The sequence below is a fragment of the Momordica charantia genome (assembly GCF_013281855.1).
Source record: "Momordica charantia cultivar OHB3-1 chromosome 5 unlocalized genomic scaffold, Mcharantia_2.0 BLBB01000005.1, whole genome shotgun sequence".
NCBI lineage: Eukaryota > Viridiplantae > Streptophyta > Magnoliopsida > Cucurbitales > Cucurbitaceae > Momordica > Momordica charantia.
In genome coordinates this window covers 2,323,913-2,345,711 of record NW_028275163.1, presented here as the reverse complement: position 1 = coordinate 2,345,711, position 21,799 = coordinate 2,323,913, and the positions used below count along the sequence as shown (strand labels likewise).

The window sequence follows — 21,799 nt, the reverse complement described above, 5'->3', positions numbered from 1 at the left end:
TTCATTTGGTAATGTCATTTTTTTTCTCATTTTCTATTTCTTCTTTTTAATTAAGAAAATAGAACAGCATTTGGTAAAAAACATGGTTGGTAATTGTTTAGCATTTCTTATTCAAGGTTGGCAAGAGATTGGGGCCTCTTTGTCATATCTCAAGTTCAAACCTTTTTGTATACTTAATATAAAAAATTATTGATGTCTTTCGGGTCTGGACTTTAGGCAGGTACAAATGCTCCTGGGTATTAGTCGAGCCTAGTTCCGGCTCCCAATTATTTAAAAAAATTAAAAAAAAATTTGAAGTGTGGTCTATCTGAAAATAGGAAGGGAGAGACAGGGTAGCAGCAGCTAATGGGCATTGAAGTGGATGATTGGAGGTGTTTGTCCTATCTTTTCACTTATATTATTATTATTGTACTGCTACTGCATCCATTTATGGTGATTGACGTAAAACTAGTTTTTTCCCAAACAAGTCAATAAGTTTTGGATAAGAATTTTAAATTTTTAAACCTATTCTTTGGTTTTCTTTTTTTTTTTTGCCTTTTGTAAAATTTTAATTATTTATTATCCTTTCTCTTTTCCTCCATCACCCTTCGTTGCACTAAGAAAAGAAAAATCCAAAGAAATAAAGAGACGAAAAAAAAAAGGAGAGTGAGAAGGATAAAATAATGAGAGAGAGAGTGAGGAGTGGGGCCGTAAGAAATTCTTACCAGTGGCCAAGGTGGGCCCCGCCCCTATTCCAACAACGTTGGCAAAGCTTCCCCAATCGCATCGCTATTTTATTTTATTATTTTATTATTTTTGACAAGTCCTATAATTCTGTTTCTTTTTTTCTTTTCTTTTTCCCAATTGAAGAGAAAAAAAAGAAAAGATAAAAAAATCTCAACAGTCCCAAACCATGTGATTTGCTTCCGAGTCTCGGTGCTTGGCTGTGTTCCCCTACGACCGTGCCTACTTTAACCTCTTGGAGCTGTCTCCTTTATGAGTGTTGTCGGATGCTATTTCATTATCAATACAATATCAATCGTGGTTTTAAGTATCCGTCGACATGTCGATATGTCCATTAACATATCCATGTATCCATGGGTTCGACAATTATATAATGGGTAAATTGACATTTCCATAATATTATAAAAAAATTGACAAAATATAAAAAATATCAACAAAATTTCACTAATAGACATAATATTAATATTAATCATTTTTAACTTGGGTAGCTCGTACCGCTCCTCTAGTTCAAGTAGTTTAAGAGTGAAGCTAGCTTAGTGAATCGATTTCAAAAACTCTTCCCCTTCCCCTCGTAAACTCGGTAAAGCAGCTTTACTCCTTTCCCTTGCTTCTTTGAAAGTATTTGAGTGAAGGCGGCATAAGTGCATTGGTCACATAGGCTTGAAATTACATGCTCGTGTCCTATCCAGTAAATTCTGCAGTTGAGTCTTGTTGTCAAAGTAGTTTAGAAATGGTTAAACAATTATTTGTTAATTTAAATATTATTTTGGTTTTTTATTTTTATATTTTTTCCATAAATATCCACCTAAATTAGTTTGGATGTTTTTTTTTTAAACATGAGTTTACAAGGTTGTGAGAGCACCGTCTCTTAACATTTTTATCATTCATTGTTTTTTCATATATTTTATTTTATTTTTAGTTTTATAATTTAAATAAATCAAATAGAATGTCAATCTATTTGGCTGGTAGATTATTTGAAAATTGATATTAATTATATATATAAAAGAAAAATCCAAAGAAACCAACATTATTCCACACCGTTCTTTTTCTTTTTATTTGACAATGTAAAAATATAATCCAACAAGAATGTCATCAATCACAAGGAAAAAAAAGTTTTTCAAATTTGAATCAATAGTTAATATTAAACATTTCATAAAAATATAAAATTAATATAAATTAATGCATTAAACAAAATAATTTTTAAATATCAATATAAACTAAATTAAAAAATAAAAAAAACTATTAAATTAATAAAGACATTAAAGTCAATTTTAAAAAAACAATTATATGACTTCTGAAGATTGGCAGATACAACAAACCTACCTACTTAAATATTTCTAACATTTATTATATATTTTTCTACAAAATAAACATTGCTATTTAAAAATCCCATACATAAGTATTTTCAGGCATTTAAAATATGGGAGATCCAAAATGAATTGTTGAAGAGAATAAAAGTAATTTTATTTTCCTTTTAAATAAACGTCATATGAATTATTGGTCCACTGATTTCTTCTGCAGGCAACTCACAACTAATGTAACATTGCCGAAAAAAGAAAGTGTTTTTATTATATATTAGAATTACAAAATATTCGTAGAAATTGCGCCGACCCGCCATTAACGAGCGTGACAAAACGCGCTAGAAAGGACCATCGGTTTCGACCAATGGGAAAAAAGCTTTAGAAGAGGGCGTGAAGAATACGCGCCAAGTGAAGCAAATAATGTTCCCCGAAGCTGACAACGGCCTCTCGGATTCTGATTGGCTGTCAATCGTACGCTCTGTACGAACGATAATGACGTGGCATGATAATTCTCTCTCTTCCTTCTGTGGACGATATCTGATCTCATAATTTTTTTCCTTTTTCCCACTTCCTTATCCTTTTTCCATTTTAATATCTATTATTTCCCCTCCATTTTGGCAAGGTTTTTTTTTTTTCTTTTCCATTCCATTTACAAAAAATAAAGAAACTAATGGTGTATTTTCCCTTTACCATTTTCTAATAATAATAATAATTAGAAAAAAATTATGGAGGAGAGCTCTCTTTGGTATTCTCTTCCTATGAAATAAGTCGATTTTCGATTAGAATAGAGAGGACAACTACATAAAAAGTGGAGGCAGGTAAACTCTTGCCATCCAATTCAATTTGAAATTGGACAATTGTCAGATCCAACAAATCCAGACAACCGTCATGAGATTTGAACTAATTTACTCTCGAGGATCCTCCAAAATAATTTACTTAATAATGCTAACTTTAAGTAGGGTAGGTAGGTTCTTAAATGTAACTTTGGTCCAGGCGCATGAACGGCGAAGGAGAAAACTTTCTTAATTTTCTCTTTCTTTTTCCGGGGTCTTCTCTCAAGTGATTGGCCAATGAAAAAAACATGCATTTTTCAAAAGTGGGAAGAAAATTAAATGAATAATTATGGAAACGTGGGTCTGCTCTCCCTTTTTTTTTGGTGGTGGCAACGAAAACACATCCCACAACCAAACAGTCCCTCTTTATAATAATAATAATAATAATAATAATAATAATTTATTTATTTTTATTTCATCATCTTTTTCTTTCCCTTTTTCTTCTTCTGGGTATCTCAGATTCTTCCCCAAAATTTCCTTTTTTGCTCTCTGATTCTCCCAAACGCTGCCTTAGGGTTTTTGGCCTCAAGGAAACCAAAATTTTTCCCATTTTTGTCCTTCATTTTCGATGTTTCTCTGAGTTCTGCTAATTTTTGAACAATTTCTTTTGGGGTTGATCCAATTCCAAACGAGCCCTTGAAATCTAATTTGTTTCCCTTTTTGGCCCTCCTCTCTGTTTGGTAAGATTTCTGGCTCCATTTTTTCTTTCTTTTTTTTACTCCCTTTTGCTGTTCCATTAAAGATTAAACTACTACTACTACTACGACGACGACTTGTCGTTTGCGTGGGAAAAATGGTGAGAGGGAAAACGCAGATGAGGCGAATCGAGAATGCGACAAGTCGGCAAGTTACGTTCTCCAAACGACGGAACGGGCTGCTGAAGAAGGCTTTTGAGCTGTCGGTTCTTTGTGATGCCGAGGTTGCCCTCATCATCTACTCCTCCAGAGGGAAGCTCTATGAATTTGCCAGCTCAAGGTATCCAAATTAAATTCTCTTTTCAACCAAATAACACCAACAATAATAATAATAATAATAATAATCCTGGACTGGTTCTTAAGCCTGATTATTTATTTTTATTATTATTATTATTATTTTTGGTGTTATTTTATTGATATGACCAAATAATGATGTGTGTGGTTCTTATTTGAGAGTGATTTTGACTTGGCCGTCATTAATTTTCTATAATCACTTTGGTATTATTCTAAAAGACTAGGATATGTTTGTGAATAATTTTAATAGGACCAAAATTGCAACTTTCATTTAAAATAATTTTATTTTACAATGATATACAATTAATTTATTGTTAGGAAATGTCAAGTAAAAATCACTCTCGTTCATGCTCTTAATGTCATAGGGGAATTTTGAATAATATTATATTTGATCTATTATATATCACTAAACCCAATAAACAAGGAGTAGGAATTTTGATATCGAATCTTCTGCTCTGATATCATGTATAATTTCACGAAACTCTGAAGTTGGTAAGGGGCCGATTAAGGGTGTATTTTACTTTAATTTTTTTATATATAGTTTTTAACATTAGGGTTTTAAATATTCACAAAAACTATGGAGAAGCAAGCCATTGATGGTATGATTTGGTTTGGTTTTAACTGTTATTGGTGGTTCATTGGTCCAAAGGAGCTAGGGTTAATTAAGAGCGAGTGAGTTCAGACCCCATGATGACCACCTATCGTAGGAATTAGTAATTTTATATGTGTTTCCCGACACCAAATGTTGTAGGGTTAGGTGGTTGTCCCGTAAGATTAATTATTCGAGGTGCGTATAAGTTGGTATGGACACTCACAGATATTAAAAAAAAAAGGTCAATTCACTTAAAATATCAAATACACTGGAAAATTTATAAACTCATATTATATTAATATATTTTTTTACAACGGGATATCGGAACTTTGCTCCAGTCCTATAGAGACATTCGCACCCTCCCAAACCTTGAACTCAGGAAATATCAAGAATTTTCGGTATGAATTCAAGTGACAAGCTCTTGCCAACTAGCAAGGAAAAAATAATAATATTATACAATTTTATGATTTACAAATGTTGTCTTAAGACTCAATGTGGGGAGTAAGAAAAAAAATAGGAAGTGGGTTTTTTGTTTTTTTCAGTAAACCAAATTGCTTTGTGATTTGTACCTTTGTATTGTTAGTTTATTTCTTATTGAATCATATGATCTAGTATTGATTTGATGAAAATATAGAAGATAATGAGGGAGAAAGCTTTTATTTATTTATTTTTTATTTTGCGATCTGTGCATGGTGATGTTATTTCATGTTTATTTGATTTGTCCTTACTTTAATTTATCTATATTTAATAAATATGAAATTGGATGGTACAATTTCATCATGTGTTTGTCAGTGTTGCTTGATGATTTTTTTTAATCATAAAAAATGGACGACTTTCTCGAAATATTATTATAATGTTATAGTTTTTTGTTTGTTTAATGTTTATATTTGCATGATATTATTATAATTTATAGTCACATGAAAATTAGTGTTGCAAAAAGGAAAAAAACTGATTTGACTCCATTAATGTCTGATGTTTTGAGAGGCCTAAGTCTTGCTTTAATTAAGAACCAAAAATAATTCGTTATGTTATTTTACTAACTCAATTTAATTATTAATTAGATAACACTAAACACAATTTAGTACCACTAAAATAAGAACTCTGATTAAATATATTTCTAAATTCAGCAGACTTGAATTTAGCTTAGGGGATAAAACACCAATTACCTTCTTTAGGGGTTAAGGTTTAATCCTCTATCTTACATTGGTTGTACTTAGAGGAAAAAAAAATTCACTTTTTAACTCTATATTTTGTTTTGTGGGCTATTTTTTAACTTTTTTATTTATTTATTTTTATTTTGATAACTCGGAATCGATATTATGTGGCTTCCCCAGTTGGATCCCTATAATTAAGGATGTCGACGACCACCTAATATTGTGACTGATTTGCGAGACTCGTCTCCCCCAATGGGGTGAGGAGAAGTCCCAGCTATGCCCCCACGGGGTACAAATTGTGAAGGAGTATCCCATTCGACTACAAACTCACTACGCCACCATCTGCCCGTGGTGTTTTAACCTTGAAATTTTCAAATTAACTTGTACAAGAAGGGTAAAATTAGTAATTGGTCCAAGTAACTAACTTTATAATCTAAACTTTTGTTTCTTTATTTCATTGATTTTACTTGCATTACTTATGGTTCAGCATGCAAGCCACGGTGGGGCGCTATCTGAGGCATACAAAGGAAACCCATCATCTTCAACCATTAGTTCGTCAACATACTTTACAAACCGTTCAGGTTTGTCCTACTTTCAAACCACCGTTCTCAAACATATTTCCAAACAACCAATACATCAATCTATCAATCAAATAATTATATGAATATATCGATAAAATATGGATGTAGAGACAGTATCGTGTTAGGAATGACATCGTAATCATTAGGCGAACTTACAAGTTTAGTCCACAAACTTTTAGAATTGTGTCTATGATCTTTTTAAGGTGTCTAATAAACCTATAAATTTTACCCGTGAATTCTAATAAATGTCCAATAATAACCATCATGGGTGACTCGTTGGTCCAAATTAAAAAGATTAGGGTACGGTTAATTAAGAGAGAACAAGTTCAAACCCCATGATAGTCATCTACGTAATTCCTATGTATTTCCTGGCACAAAATGTTGTATTTCTTATGTATCTTCTGATTTACGAAAATGCCCCCGGGTATTTTATAATTTTACTCCCTAGTGTGTATGTTTGTTTATTGGAAAACTAGTTATTAATTAGTATGTACATATTATGAAATGTTGTCTTTGCTTTTACTGTATGCTTTTGAAGCATGAGGCTGCAACTTTGGTGAAGGAAATAGAGTCACTTGAGGTTTCAAAGAGGTAGAAATTTTGCCTTGGTTTGAATTTGAGCAAAATTTGGGTGCTTTGAATCTGAAATTTTGAGGTGTAATGAAGCAGGAAACTGTTGGGAGAAGGTCTAGGATCAAGCTCCTGTGAAGAACTCCATCAAATAGAACAACAGCTAGAAAGGAGCTTAACCAATGTCAGAGCAAGAAAGGTCAAAAACTAAACTTCAATTCTTCAATTTCTGTCTTTCGTTTTCCATAATATTCTTTTTAGCTCGTTTGATAACTACGTTGTTTCGGATTTCTGTTTTGACAAATTAAATTTAGAAACATTATTTTTATCTATGTGTTTCTTATTATAATTCTTAGGAAAATACTTGGCTCGTGAAGACCAATCTTGTCTTCCTCACTACAATTAAATATTTAATAACTAACCAACAGAGATGCAATAATAAAGATTTTTTTTAAAAATAATGAGTTTGTCAGGTGAGACGTTAATCAAGGAGCCAAGTATTTTTCTAATTTTTATAGACATTTTCAAAATTTAGCCCAAATTTTGAAAACAAAAAACTGTAGTTTTTGTTTTGGAAATTGGACTATGAACTTAAATTTTCAAGAGGTGAAAAATTGACCAACGTAATTATACGAAAACGAACATAATTCTTAAATACTAAAAACTAAAACTAAAATAGTTGTCAAGCGACGCTAAGTTGAGATTAGGAAGCATATGAAACAAGTATTTGTTAATTTTGTAGACTACATTCATGGTGTGTTTGGAAGTGTAATTCTGGCCACCAAAATCATTTTCATCATTGTCAAAATCACTTTTCTTTTCATTGATGATAGATTAAAAAATTGATTTTTAAGGTATGATTTGAATGGTAATTTTGAAAAGTCAATTATATTTCAATCTTTTTTTTTTCAAAATCACTCATTCTATCATCATTTCCAAACACACCTTAAGAATGTCATAAACTCAACTTCGTGTTATATAAACTCAAAACTTTATGTATGCTAAATCTATGATTATAACATGAATTTTTGTTGACTTAGAATTAACCTGTTTAATTTTTCTGATTCTCAGCACCAGGTTTACAGAGAACAGATTGAACAACTAGGAGAAAAGGTAAGGGAAAAAAAAGCTTAAAAACTTGATGATTCCAATGGATTATGGAAATTCTTAGGCATGAATATTCTTTTTATTTTTCCCCCTTTCTAAAAAAAAAAAAAAAAATACAGGAGAAGTTTTTGGCAGCTGAAAATGCAAAGCTAGGCGAAAAGGTAAATTGTTATGAAACAAATCTTTGTGATCAACTTAAGGTTATAAACCTAAAGAAGTGAGAAAACAACAGTTTATGCATTTTGTGATACAGTACTGTGTTCAACTTCACCATCGACAATCACCAAATGAACAAGGAGAGGTTTCGCCTCACCCCGAAAGCAGCTCGATTTCAGACGTCGAAACCGAGTTGTTCATCGGACCGCCCGAGTCGAGATCATTGAAGCGACGCCTTCCTTTGCAAACATGATTTGGTACTTTTTTTTCTTCTTGCCCAAATTGTATCATATAACAACTGCCAACTGATGTTCATACTTTGTTTTGTTTTGTTTTTTGTTTTTTAATATATGTTTGGCAGCTTGAATAATGATGTCAATAAGAAGAAGAAAACAACAATGAGAGAGAGAGAGAGAGAGAGAGAATGAGAGGGAATTGGCTATATTTTGTTGTCTCTTCTTCAAAATTCTAAGCTTGAAAGTGTGATTTTAATGTACAAAAATTGTTTTATTTCTCTTCTACAGGTTTGTTCAACCTTCACAATTTCATTTTAGTTTCATTTTAGACCAAATTCCTTATTTTAAAAATGTATTTTAAAAAAATATTATGAGAACTGGGATGTATCTAAAATTTGAATTTCCTTGTTTCAAAACTGGATCCATTCAACATTTTTTTTTTAAATATTATGCTACGATGGACTACAAGTAATACATATATACAATTTTTTTTATAGTTTTTTTTCCTTTTTTTTTAATAAAAAATGTTGGGGAGGAGATTCGAACTTATGACCTCGTTGGTATATATCAATTATCGTTAAATTAGGTTCATTTTTTTAAAATGAATTCTATAAATATTGATGTGTTAGGTGTATGCTTATAAAGGCTTAAACCTATCATCTGTTAGGTATCTGAATTTGCAACTGGTGGACTATTGCAATGCAAGTTATCTGGATTTTCAATTAAAAGTATTCTAATAAGATTTACTTTATCGTATTTTCCATGGTACAAATTATTTTATTAAAATATTAAATAGGTACTCTATTTCAGTTTCAATTTGATTTCTATAATTTTAGAAATAACAGATTTTATTCTTATTTTTAAAAAATGTCTTAAATTGTGGGAAAAGTTTCGAAACAACAAAATCAAATTATTTATTATTTTTTTTAATTTTTAATTTTTTTTTGTTTGAATAGAAAATTAAAGTATTATTTTATCACTCTTGATTTACAAATCACATAAAAAGTATTCAAAATAAACATAAAACAAAATTTATGGAGGCGTTTTGTGACGGGGACATTGTACTTGCGGGCAATCGTTTTGTGGAGGCGTGCAATAACGTCAAATTTCTAGAGGCTTCGGCCATTCTTGAAGGTCTTCGCAGCTCGATAAAACTTGGAGTTCTTCGCCCTCTTCATATTGAGACAGATTCTGTCGAAGTGGAAAGTTTGCTGAATGGGAAGAGGGAGGACCTTACAGAAACCGGGTGGGTTGTTGAGGAAATCCTCAATTTGAGGGATTCTTGTGAGATTTTGGCTTTCACAAAAGTGGGGAGGCAGGCGAATGGATGTGCATACTCTCTTGCCAAGAGAGCTTCTGTTTTGAGGGAGAGTGTGATTTGGGTAGATTGTTTTCCCAATTGGTTGTCTATTTTAGCCAAACAAGACCTTTTAGAATTGTTTAAGTTTTTCAGTTCTAAAAAAAAAATAATAATAAAAAAATTGAATATTTAATTTAACAAATAATTTTTTATAGAAATGTTTTTTCTCCTTTTAATTTAAAATTTTAGAGAACCATATTAAAAGAATGCGAGAGGGATTTTTTTTTAATATAAAAGGAATGTACTTAGAAGGAAAAAAAATATAGAATTAGGATACTTTTCAAACTCGTTAAAAAAGATAAGGTTGATAAAATTGTATTAATGTAATGCTAAATCGTGTTATATTTGATATGTTTTACCTAACATAAATGACATGTAAATACGAGAGCAATACTGAGTTTTGTTAAATTTTTATAAAAAATATGTATGAATGTAGATAAGTTTCTTAGTTGACACGTAAATCGCGTGTAAACTAACGATTTACTCTACACGTTAAAGTACATGGATCACAATTAAGTGTGCGTAAAATAAACACAATTTTTTACCTGACAAGAAAATATTATATTTTTTTTGGTAATAGTATCTCTGCATACCCTACTTTGAAGTATTTTGATTAAATTTACATTATAGTTTAATATTATTTTAAAAAACTACTTTATTTTTATTGTTTTTTTATAAATACATTATTGTTGAAATTACCTCGTGAAAGTTTATTTTAATTTGTTGATTTTTTGAAAAAGAATCTTACGTGGGCTCATCATAACTGAGGCCCAACTTTCAAGGCCCAAGAATAAGGCATCCGGGCCTCGCTTATAAACTAGCGAAGCTTCCAGAACGAACGGTAGAAGAGAGAGAAAGAGAGTGAGAGAGAAATGGCGGGAGAAGCAGAAGCACCAAGGAGAGCTTATGGCGCTCCTCCGAGAGGCCCTCATGTTCCTCCTCGTCCTCGCTTGGAGCCCGTTGATCGCGAAAAGGTTTCTCTCTCTCCCCTATAATTTTAGGGTTGCTGTCCGTTCCGGCGCCGTATCAGATACATACATTTTTATTTGTTTTGGTGCTCATTAGCTTGTTATAGAATCCATCCTCATCTTCAATCGTTTCGTTGTTTCTTTGCTCTTAAATGTCGTAGAAATTGCAAATTTGTTTTGGGCTAATCATGTTAGGGTGTGCTTTTTCGTTACCTCGTAGTGTACGGAGATGGCTGTGTAAACATAGGTAGTAGCTTTCGATTTCTCTGCTGAATAACCGTGTTCCTCATTTTGCAGACTTGTCCTTTGCTGCTTCGTGTTTTTACGAAGGTACGTTGTATGAAATTTTGTTTGATTTCTTTGCACATCTGGAAGGAAGCGCGTTTTCAAATTTAGTATGTGATATCGCTTAAAGAACCATAGTTTAATCCAGGAGCTATATCAATAGGGATGGAGTGAAATGCGTTGGCCGCCGACTTAGTGGGAAATGTTCTTTTGTTTATGTCATTGTGATTGTGGTGATAAATAGGATTTAGGAATCGGATGAGAGGATAATTTTAGCAAATTTCTCTGGATTCTGTTGTATATTTAGGTTATCAGGCTAAATGGCTTGTCGATGATCTAGGCTCTCGATTATATACGATGCCCTTATTTGGAATCTTGGATTATGGAAGCATCATTCTCAGGGGCAAAGTGGAGCGACGATGGAAATAGAGGGGGAAATTGCCCTAGTTTCTTCATCTTAGATTAAAAAATTATATTAAAAAGTTAAAGATTTTAGGGGTTTGCTCTAATTTATGTCTCTAATTTTTTTTTTTTATTGAAAGTTTATATATACAAAAACTTGGAAGGTAAAACTTTACCCTCCATGTGAAATGGGTCCGTATGAAACTGACATTAGCTATTATTGCAAAATTTCTGCAGGTTGGGGGTCATCATTTCAATGAAGACTTCGCTGTGAGAGGCAAGGAGCCGAGGGACGAGGTTCAAATTTATACCTGGAAAGATGCTACTCTTCGTGAGCTAACTGATCTGGTTATATTTCCCATTCTTTTTCAACACTTTCTCCCTGCACGCACTGCATGACATAAATGATCAAACGATCTGTTTCTTTTTTTGACTTTATATCCATGGCTTCATATAATAGAAACTATTTCCCCTTCCATTGCCCTTGAACTTACATTGGGGTGTTACAGGTCAAAGAGGTAGCTCCGGAAGCCAGGAGGAGAAATGCCAAACTATCTTTTGCTTTGGTGTATCCCGACAGACATGGCCGGTTTGTAGTGAGAGAGGTATCTCTTTCTCTATATGCATGTATACATATATTCGTGATTTCAGGATGGTATATTGGAAAGTATATTCATGATTCTTCGCCCTTTTACTTAGTTGAGTGTTCCAAAATCCAGCCAACAAAACACTCAAAATATGTCCATGACAATACTCGAAGTTCAACAAGAAAACACTGTTACAAATTCAAGCAACAAAGTCCTAACAACAGACCGCACAAGACCAGCCAAACAAATGCTTATAACAGTCACAAAAATCGGTACTCATGAAAATAATCTGTCCAACAATCAGAATGCCACAAATGTCAAGGAAAAAGAAAACGATTGAACTAATGGAGAGTATAATTAATTATTTATTCAAGTCTAGGAATCAATTCAATGAAATTAAACTTGTAAGGATAAATTTGACTCACCCAACTAAATAAATTAAAAGATCCCTATTGTCCGCCTGCATGTATATGACTTGATTGACGGGACAATAGTTCCAGACTGGACTTCTTGATAGTCTTTTAAGTAAGTTTAAGTCTGACGGTTTTTTTGAAAGATGAATAATCCTGCTTCTAGGATGTACTAACACGCTGAACTTGTGCTTACTGCTTACCTTGCATATTAAAGGAGACGACAACTTGGTGTACGATTACATACCAATCTCATGTTTGCTGGATAGAATTAATCTGACTCGAAATGTTTTGTAATGAATCATACTCTCGTTTGCAATTTCTTTTATCGCAGAGAATTGAAGGGCTTGAGTTTGTGATATATTTCATTTCTTGATACATTGCCCGCACTTATTGAGTTTGATTCTTTTTAAAAACTAATTTTCATGTATGAGTTAAGTTCTGAAGAAAGCGAACTACTAGGTTCTGAGTAATCCAGATTTTGTTTCTTCATGTGAAGGTTGGGAAGACATTCTCATTTGGAAATGGACGATTAGACGATAGCTTGGCCTTGGCTGAACTCGGTTTTCAGGTATAACAAACAGGGCTTTTGTTTTTTGTTTTTTTTTTTGCCATATCTAGGTGCTGAACTAGAAGTTTATTTTTCATGAAGAGTGGCCAAGTTTTATCTTTTTTTTTTTTTAAAAAAAAACTTTGATGTCACTCGAGTCACCCCAGTTGCTATTAAAAAAATAGGGTTAAGATAAATAAAACGTTTTAAGAGTTCAATTCATATACGAAATACGAACTCAAGAGGTATGTCGGTCCTGTATTTCTTCTGATGCTGTATTATTTTTTCCCGTTTTTGCTCAGATTGGAGATTACTTGGATGTGGCAATTTTATAGAGAAGATTGGTGCCTTTACAAGTTTACATGCTAATGGCTATGGTGACTCGTAAAGATATTGTGGGGCATGACTCTTTTCCCCAGTGAATAACAAACGAATGGGGACATAAACATTAGCTTAAATCTCGTAATGTAAACTAATTTCTTGGAAATCCTTGGCATACTTTTCCTTGTTCCCTTGAACTTATTATGTAGAATCATGATAGTCATTAGTGGGATAATTTGAGTTTTCTTTGATAACGGTTTTGTTTCTCATTTTTCGTTTTTTAAGTTTTTATTAATATAACATATAGTAAATATTCATGTTTCTTGTTTCTTATTTTCAAGAAATGTTTCTAAAATTTTGTAAGCAAAAAAAAAAGTTTTTTGTTTTTGTTTTCAGCCTTTTCTTTTAACATAAATTTATTATTATTGACTTACAAAATGCATAATAAATATTAAAAAATAGAGATTTTTTAGTATTTATTAAAATAAATTAAATTCCATATAAAAAATTATTTTTTATTTTAAAATTGTGGAGATAGAGAAAAAAAGAATTGTGAATGTAGAAGGAAAAAAAATTGTAAATTGTGCATAATGTTGCATGAATTAGACCTTGGGGATAGAACTTTTGGTTAGGACGATAATTGTGGATCATGAAACCATCTTAGGCCAATAATGATCTTAATTTTTGTTTTTTGTTTTTTCTAAAAGTTAAATAAACTAGCTTGTTCATATATTTTAGTTTTTGTTCATAACATGAAAAGAAAAGAAAAAAGAAAATGTGTTGTAACGTTTTTTGGATTTTAAGGTCATTTTCGTTCTTTTGAGTTCATTCCTGCCAAAATCGATAATTATTAACTTTCAAATATCCCATTTTATTTTAGAAACACTTATTTAGGTAGTCACATCTCATCATGTCAATAAAAAAAGAAAAAAGAGTAGGATTTATGAAAAATTGGAGCAATAATGGTAAAGTTTCAACTTTTCTAGCAGGTGTGTTAGCAATTTCGTTGGAGTATTTTTAGGTATAAATGAACATTGAAGTAAAAATCGAAAATTGGAAAAAATTGAAATTTTTTGAAAAGTAACGGAAAAAAAAGATACAAAAATTTATAGCATTTTTTTTTTTATTTTTAAAAATTAGAGAACTGTCACTTTTTTATTAGCAGTAAACAGAACAGATGATGAATACTACTGGCCCGAGTAATTTTCATAAATAAATAACAGAAGAAAATAGATATATAGATAAAATATGACGGAAGAAAATAAATTTATAGATAAAATAGCGATATCATATGTTGTTTCTAAAAGGGGCATGCCAATTACTATTTTTTGTCCATTTCATATTCGAATTTATAATTTAACTATGAAATTATTACTTTCGCTTACTGCAAGACAGCGGGGAAAGAGCGGGAAATTTTAATGGCAAAGTAAAAAAGAAAAAAAAAAAAAAAAAGAGCGGGAGTATAAAAAGGACCGGCGTTCAGTTCCTGTTCGCAGAATTGTTATTTGATAGCAGACTTAACTGAAAGGTTCCGTTCTTCGGTTACCTTTGCTCTCTCTTTTGCGTGAGCGCGCGACGAAAATTCTCCTACCATTCTGCACCAATGATCTTCGTCGCTTTCTGATTATTCGTTTCAATCATCTCCGTCCTCGTGTTCATGGCGTCGAAGAAAGGATCGGTGTCTGGTTTGGCTAAGGACGAGGATGAAGGAGGTAATGGCGGTGGTGCCGGAGGATATAGGTTCTTTTCGGCTCTTATCGTCTTTCTCTCCATTCTCGCGCTCGCGCCCTTGCTTTTTGTTGTCGGCCGAGGCTTCCACACTACTGGTATGCCTCTTCACCTGCTTTTGATCTCCCTGCGGTTTAGGAAAATGAATGTAGTGTAGCTTTTACTCCGGATGTTTAGTTGTTAGAACTCTAGTCAATTTTCGCTTTATTTTCCTCAGTAAGGTTGAAAGCCATAGTTAATTGACTTTGCAATTATATTTTCTCTACTGGAAGAACTACAGCTTCTTATTTTCATTATTTATTGGAGCGGCAAATAAGTGTAGCGTTCGCTTCGAGAATTTGAATCATTGTCAGAAGTTGGAGGGATAACGAAATAGAAATTTTACCTAAGTAGAATTCCACGTTTTAAGTTTGATTGGAAGAGTAAAATAAGCATCTAGTCCGACGTTTTCCTTGGTGTACGGGTCCTGAAGAGGATCGCAAAGGAGAAGCCTAGTCACTCTTTTATCACAAGATACGACATTATGTGTGTGTTCTTGTGTGCTATTGTTATTATTATTATTATTATTCATGTATATGTGTTGCCTCTGTTTCTGCTATGTCTTGAACAATATCATAACCTATTCTTGGACATTGCATGGCTATTCTGATCAATTACTGCTTTTGTACTCATATACCTTTCAAGAGGTATTTCATGTATCTTAGTGATGAATCCGGTGAAATTATGCGAAAGTTACTTTGTGATCATCATTTTTATTAAGAACAATGTAATATGGGCATATGCATGTCTATCCTTATCATAGACGTGGTTTTCGTTTGTCCATTTGTTCTTTGTTTAATTTTTTATTACACCTCTGCAGGTGAAAGGGTCATTTCAAGTAATCCAAGCGAATGGGTAGGTTACTAAAACGTTCTCTGTTCTGCAAAAGATACTTATAATAACTGGTTAGTATCGTATGATGTGGATTGAGAAAATTATTTGCCAAATATTTGTCGAGACTCCTTCTGGTAACGTTCAATTGTGTGTGGATTTTCTTACTCTGACTTATTTCTTATCTATCTATTAATCCTTGAGCCATGAGAAGTTCGAAATTTAGAAACCGTTTTCTGTGTGAAATGTTGATTCCGACTCTACTGCAGGAGCAGGATATTGATGATATTGCAGCTAGCCCAAACGATACGGGAACTAATGACATCAATTCTACAGGGAATAATAATTTGACCCTATTATGGAATTTGGTTGGGGTGAACGCCTCAGTTGATGCGATTTCTAGAGTAAACCTGACAACCTCAAACTCTTTTTTCTGGCATTATCGATTTTGTACTCACTGAGTTATGATTTTACTTGTAGCCTAGCCAAACGGCTGTAGTTCCGAGAAAAGGAACCCACCAGGGCGAAGAAGACGACTCTTTGGGTGGTAATACTAGAACATCTTATGTTTACGATGAATTGCTAGTTTTTGTTTTTTGCCGTTTTGATTATTGATGCCGTTGTCTTTTACGTGTTTGCATACGGAATTCATCAATATGCTCGCTCTCCCTAAACCAGCCCGAAGGGTAATAGTTACTGACTATAATTTTCATTTAAATAATTCCTGTGTTGAAAATAAAATTTGTCTAATACTTCCCTGCTTAGATGAGTTGGAGGAGAAGGGTAACCTTAATGTTCCCCCGTCCCTGTGGTTTCAATTCTGCAGATGGTAAGAGAAGAGCGATACGAAAATCAGTTTATGGAGTTGGTTCAGCAGGATGATGATACCATTGTAAAACTTGAGAATGAAAATATGCTAGCTTCTGAATTAGTTGGCTCCTCGATTCATGGAAAATACAGTACATGGAAGAAAGAAAATGAGAACAAGAACCAAGATTCAACTATACGCCTGATGCGAGACCAGATTATTATGGCAAGAATATACTTGAGTCTATCGAAAAAGAAAAAGAAATTTGACTTGTATGAAGAGCTCCAAATTCATCTTAAAAAGATTCGCCGTGTCCTAGGAGAGGCAAATATTGATGCTGAGCTGCATTACAGGTATCAGAACTTGGTCCTTTAATGTTGGATGTGGTAAATTATACTAATATAATGAAAAGCTAAAAGAACTTTGGATTGTATTTATTATTTGCATTATTTCATGCTCGTAATTCTTCAACGACTCTTCTTATGTAACGCGATGCATTCTTTTGTAGTGCGCCAAAGAAAATAAAAGCTATGGCCGCTATTCTCTCAGAGGCGAGAGATCAACTGTTTGATTGCAAGTTGGTAACGAAGAAGCTGAGAGCAATGCTCCTAACAGAAGAAGAGAAGGTTAGAAGGTTGAAACGACAAAACACATTCCTCACTCAATTAGGAGTTAAGGGTATTCCAGGCGCCCTTCGCTGTCTGTCCTTGCGCCTTACTATCGATTATTACCTTCTTCCTCCGGAGCAGAGAAATTTCCCGAGAAGTGAAAATTTGGAAAGTAAAAAATTTCACCATTATGGCCTCTTCTCAGACAATGTGTTGGCTGCGGCAGTAGTTGTGAACTCAACCGTAATGAATGCTAAGGTGAATTCAACTGATTAATTTAGTGGGTTATTCATGAAAATTGACTTGAACATGTATCGCAAGTATGACAGATTAGGTCAAAGTTATCTGTTTATGTTGTATTTTAATATTTATTTGTTTGATCGACAGGATTCTTCTAGACATGTATTCCACCTAGTTACTGATAATCTCAATTTGGAGCAATGAGAATGTGGTTTCTCTTAAATCCTCCCAAAGAAGCTACGATCCAAGTTGAAAATTTAGATGAATTTAAGTGGCTGAATTCATCCTATTGTCCAGTACTCCGTCAGCTTCAATCTGCAGCAATGAGAGAATATTATTTCAAGGCAGGACATTCAATCACTCGTTCATCTGGTGCTTCCAGTCTGAAGTACAGGAACCCGAAGTATCTCTCAATGCTCAATCATCTGAGGTTCTACCTACCTCAAATTTACCCCAAGTTGGATAAAATTCTGTTTCTGGATGATGATATTGTTGTCCAGAAAGATTTGACTGGATTGTGGCAAGTAGATCTCGAAGGAAAAGTCAATGGAGCTGTGGAAACCTGTGTTCTGAATTTTCATCGTTTTGACAAGTACCTAAACTTCTCGAACTCTTATATCGCTAGGGAATTCGATCCAAATGCGTGTGGTTGGGCATATGGAATGAATATATTTGATCTTAAGGAGTGGAAAGAGAAAAATCTCACTGGCATATATCATAAATGGCAGAACTTGGTGAGTCTTGCACCCGTATCCCCTTTGTGTTGTTTCTTTTAACGATTGATCGTCGGATTAATTGTGTTTGCGGTGGATAAATTAGATTACATACACATTAGTGACATAGATTTGGCAATATTGGTTTCAGAATGAAGATAGGCTACTTTGGAGTCTCGGAACACTACCTCCAGGTTTGATGACATTTTATGGGCTGACATATCCCCTCGAAAAGTCTTGGCATGTGCTTGGCTTGGGTTACAACCCGAGTATCAACCTCTCGGAGATTGAAAATGCAGCTGTTATTCACTATAATGGCAACATGAAACCTTGGATGGAGATGGCGATGACCAAGTATCGCCCCTACTGGACAAAGTACATGGACTACGACCATCCTTATATTCGCCAGTGCAACTTCATTAGATGAAGCTGAACGTGGATATTGCAGCTACAGGTCTCTCTCTCTCTCTCTCTCCCGCGTTGAAATTCCTTTACTTGGTTTACTGCATGACAACATGGGGCTGGGGAAATTTCACATGTTCATAACACAGCTAAATGCGTTTGTAATTCGTTCGAGTGGCTCTCACGGGACATTATGCATTATAATGCAGTGGAAAAAAGTTGTAATGTTAGCATGTAAGAAAATTCTAATTCCGATATAGTTTGAGTAAAAGATAGATTGGGTAGATTGGGAAGTAAATGCCACGTTCACTGTTCTTTCCATCAAGATCAACATTCCTTATCCTAAGATTCCCTACTCTGAATTCGATGAACAAGAAAATCTGTATGTTTGTAGCCTTGTAGGCATAACGCATAAGAAATGCATTCCTTCTGTTTCATTTCTTTTTTGTTTTTGGCTTTCCCAACCTTCAAGTACTCTTTTATCTTAGGTTACCATCTTTCTAGTTTTGCATTTTTTTTTTCATTCTTAATATGCTATTGAGTAAAAATTATAATGCCTTATGAATTTTTCATTACTAAATATTGTCTTTAATACAAATATGATATATTGATTAATCATACGTAAATATCTTTTGATTGTGTTCTTTTAAGTTTCTAAAATTATATTCAGCATGAAACCAATTTCCAATTTTTAATCTGGGAATTTATATTATCGGGGTTCAATTTTCTATAGTTGATCTAATATTAAATTCACATTTCCTATATTTTGAATTCTACGCTCTCCATTTCACTCTCCTTCTCTTATCCCATTTTCTCCAAGTGACTTTTCTCTTGTGCCCACCATCTCTTTTATATTTTTTTAATAAGAACACCAATTACCATCTTCATCCATCACTTTGCTTTTTTCCTTTTCCTCCCCCTTTCAGATCTTCTAATTCTTCAATCCAGTCTAGCGAATCTAAACCATAGGGTGGTTGGTTTTTGGCTGTACATTGATTATGGTTTATTCCATAATCTGTAGTTGGTATAGTAATTCAAAGGAGGATCTTGTTACCATTAAATCTAAAGCACCCCTCCCCCTCTCACTCTTTCCTCCAGCTCCCGCAAAGATCTTTAGAAGAATAACCTCAGAAGCCAGTAACCACTTCTAGGGAGCTTTCTTCTTATGAGAATTTGAGAGAGAAAATGGAGAATCTTGAAATTTTTTGGGTCGGTGGTTGCAAAGCAAACGATCGAGTATATTCATAAATATCAGTTCTTGAAAAGGAGGAAAAGGTTGAATACACCAATACATTAAGGTGGCTCCGTTGTCAAGCTTTTGGAGTCTCCTTTTTTCTCGAGAAATAAAATTTCTTCAGCCTTCCTCAGCTGCACCACTAATCCACAGAGGAGAAACCAGAGGTCTGTTTGAGAAGAATGCCTCTAAGTTGTCCACCATTAATTTAGACAATCTCAGGAAAGTCTCGTGGGTTGTCACAGCAACATGCGGAGACAACACAACATTGTCAAGAGTAAAAAGCTGTTCGGGAATCTCAGGTTCATTCTCAAACACATCCAATCCAGCACCCCAAATCTCTCCTTGTAACAGACATCGAATCATCTCCTTCTCATCGACGATCGCCCCGCGACCAATGTTGATTATCACTCCATCTTTTCCTAAAGCAACCATCACCTCCCTGTTGATCATATGGCGGGTTTCTTCAGTTAACCCACAACAGATGATCAGGGCTTCACACTCTGCTGCCAGTTCATGTACATTGGAATAGTAAGAGTATGGAACTAATGGCTTTTTGGTCCTTGAGTTATATGAGATTCTGCACCCAAAACCCTCCAGCCTTTTCGCAACTTCACACCCTATTCTGCCCAATCCAACAATCCCAATTCGTTTGCCGCTCAACTGTGAAATTTTCCAACCACTAAGTTCATCAATCTAAAACATCCATATTCAACTACACCTTTTCCATTAGATATCAACTCATTAGCCATTGCTTAACAAATTAGGAACATCAAAATCTGTCGCATCTTTTGTTAGTTAGGTGATTGGAAACGAAAAATAAAGAGAAAATTGCAATAGTAGAGAATGCATTTTGACTTCACCTTTAAGCCGAGAGGAAAATTCACTTTCGTAGACCAAAGCCCTTGCCTCATGAACCGGTCTCCCGCCGACACTTTCCTAAGAACGTCGATTAGTAATCCGACCGCCATATCGGCAACATCTTCAGAGAACAAGTTTCCTGCATAGGCGACGGCGACCCCACGGCGGCGTAATTCCGGCAAGTCCAAGTGATCGACTCCGGCGCTGGCGGTGGCGACGAGCTTCAGCGACGGGAGGCAGTCGAGAATTGCAGAGGTTAGTGCGAGACTGCCACCTGGGATGATCAAGGCTTGGACGTATTGGGCATAAGAGGTGAGGAATTGGGGCAGTGGGAGTTTGGAAAGCCATGGTTTGAGGAAATGGAATCTGTTTGGGAATTGGGATTCCAGACACGAGAATACTGTGGGAGGACCTAGAACCAAAACTTGAGGAAGATCCTGGTCTTGGCTTTCGGGTGCCATAGTTCTTGGTCGTTGAAAAATTCTGCTGGATCTCTAGCTTAGGAAAGAAGTGAAGAAGACAGATGTCTTTTTGGACAAGACGAGGGTGGGATCAACCATAAACTCTGGGATAATAGTAACAACTACTTTATGTCAAAAAATATAATAATTACGACGACTAAGTGAATGGGGCCTATTAAATGTTATGATTTTCTTCTTTGAAAAAGCTTTCTTATACAACAAATATAGAGATTTGAACTTGGAACCTTTGACTTCTTTCAAAATAAAGAGTGATCGACAGCAGCTAAAACAATTTAACTAATTTACACGACTCAATTACATTTAAATTGCTTAACTTGGTTTACTGCATGACACGGGACTTGAGGGAGTTTCACATCACACAGATGAAGTGGAAAAAAATGTGGGTCGCACAGCATTCCCTTTTGTAGAGACTTGATTGGCTTTCCAGCTTCATGTATTTTTCATTTTAGGTTACCATCTTTTTCAACTGTGTATTGTTTCGTTCAAAATTATGATTATTAATATTTTTGGAACTTGTTTAGCCTTGAGAGTTTGGATTGGAGAATTGGTTTCAGCCTCCAGTAAAATGACTAATTCCTCATTCTAACTTCTAAGACCGAAAATGAAATGTAGAAATATTACTTTATTTATGTAATTTAGTTCCAATTTTTCATCTGGGAAGAGCAGGGGTCGATTTTCTATAATTGTTCTAAATTAAATTTATATTTTCTATATTTTTAATTCTATGC

At 34.0% G+C, this 21,799-nt stretch overlaps 4 protein-coding genes across 9 annotated transcripts; 3 read left to right on the top strand and 1 right to left on the bottom strand.

Annotated features, from left to right (window-relative positions):
- Window positions 1–3,260: 3,260 nt before the first annotated feature.
- Window positions 3,261–10,359, top strand: LOC111016338 (MADS-box protein SOC1). 6 transcript variants are annotated; one of them, XM_088123794.1, is made up of 8 exons: window positions 3,263–3,832; window positions 6,080–6,173; window positions 6,712–6,764; window positions 6,840–6,942; window positions 7,815–7,856; window positions 7,970–8,011; window positions 8,104–8,263; window positions 10,343–10,359. In XM_088123794.1, the coding sequence occupies exons 1-7, from the start codon at window positions 3,651–3,653 to the stop codon at window positions 8,257–8,259; spliced, it is 672 nt and encodes a 223-aa protein (XP_087979920.1). In that variant the 5' UTR covers window positions 3,263–3,650; the 3' UTR covers window positions 8,260–8,263; window positions 10,343–10,359. The 6 variants fall into 6 exon arrangements, with proteins under 6 accessions (XP_087979921.1, XP_087979920.1, XP_087979919.1 ...); XM_088123793.1 differs by lacking the exon at window positions 10,343–10,359 and adding an exon at window positions 8,368–8,525; XM_088123795.1 differs by lacking the exon at window positions 10,343–10,359 and having other exon boundaries at window positions 3,261–3,832; window positions 7,821–7,856; window positions 8,104–8,525.
- Window positions 10,360–10,418: 59 nt separating this feature from the next.
- Window positions 10,419–13,379, top strand: LOC111016339 (histone deacetylase complex subunit SAP18). Its single transcript, XM_022291708.2, has 6 exons — window positions 10,419–10,576; window positions 10,868–10,900; window positions 11,495–11,605; window positions 11,767–11,862; window positions 12,754–12,825; window positions 13,107–13,379. Exons 1-6 carry the CDS (start codon window positions 10,475–10,477, stop codon window positions 13,137–13,139), a joined length of 447 nt encoding a protein of 148 aa, XP_022147400.1. The 5' UTR covers window positions 10,419–10,474; the 3' UTR covers window positions 13,140–13,379.
- Window positions 13,380–14,605: 1,226 nt separating this feature from the next.
- Window positions 14,606–18,924, top strand: LOC111016337 (polygalacturonate 4-alpha-galacturonosyltransferase). The gene is given in 10 exon segments (XM_088123796.1): window positions 14,606–14,951; window positions 15,713–15,747; window positions 15,999–16,127; window positions 16,204–16,317; window positions 16,320–16,409; window positions 16,550–16,884; window positions 17,040–17,397; window positions 17,527–17,569; window positions 17,572–18,113; window positions 18,244–18,924. Coding segments are annotated over 10 exon segments (2,091 nt in total). The 5' UTR covers window positions 14,606–14,782; the 3' UTR covers window positions 18,520–18,924.
- A 787-nt stretch (window positions 18,925–19,711) lies between these two features.
- LOC148211145 (glyoxylate/hydroxypyruvate reductase HPR3-like) lies at window positions 19,712–21,310 on the bottom strand. Its single transcript, XM_088124606.1, has 2 exons — window positions 20,592–21,310; window positions 19,712–20,391 (listed from the first exon to the last, which is right to left on the bottom strand). The coding sequence occupies exons 1-2, from the start codon at window positions 21,048–21,050 to the stop codon at window positions 19,849–19,851; spliced, it is 1,002 nt and encodes a 333-aa protein (XP_087980732.1). The 5' UTR covers window positions 21,051–21,310; the 3' UTR covers window positions 19,712–19,848.
- Between the last annotated feature and the right edge of the window lie 489 nt (window positions 21,311–21,799).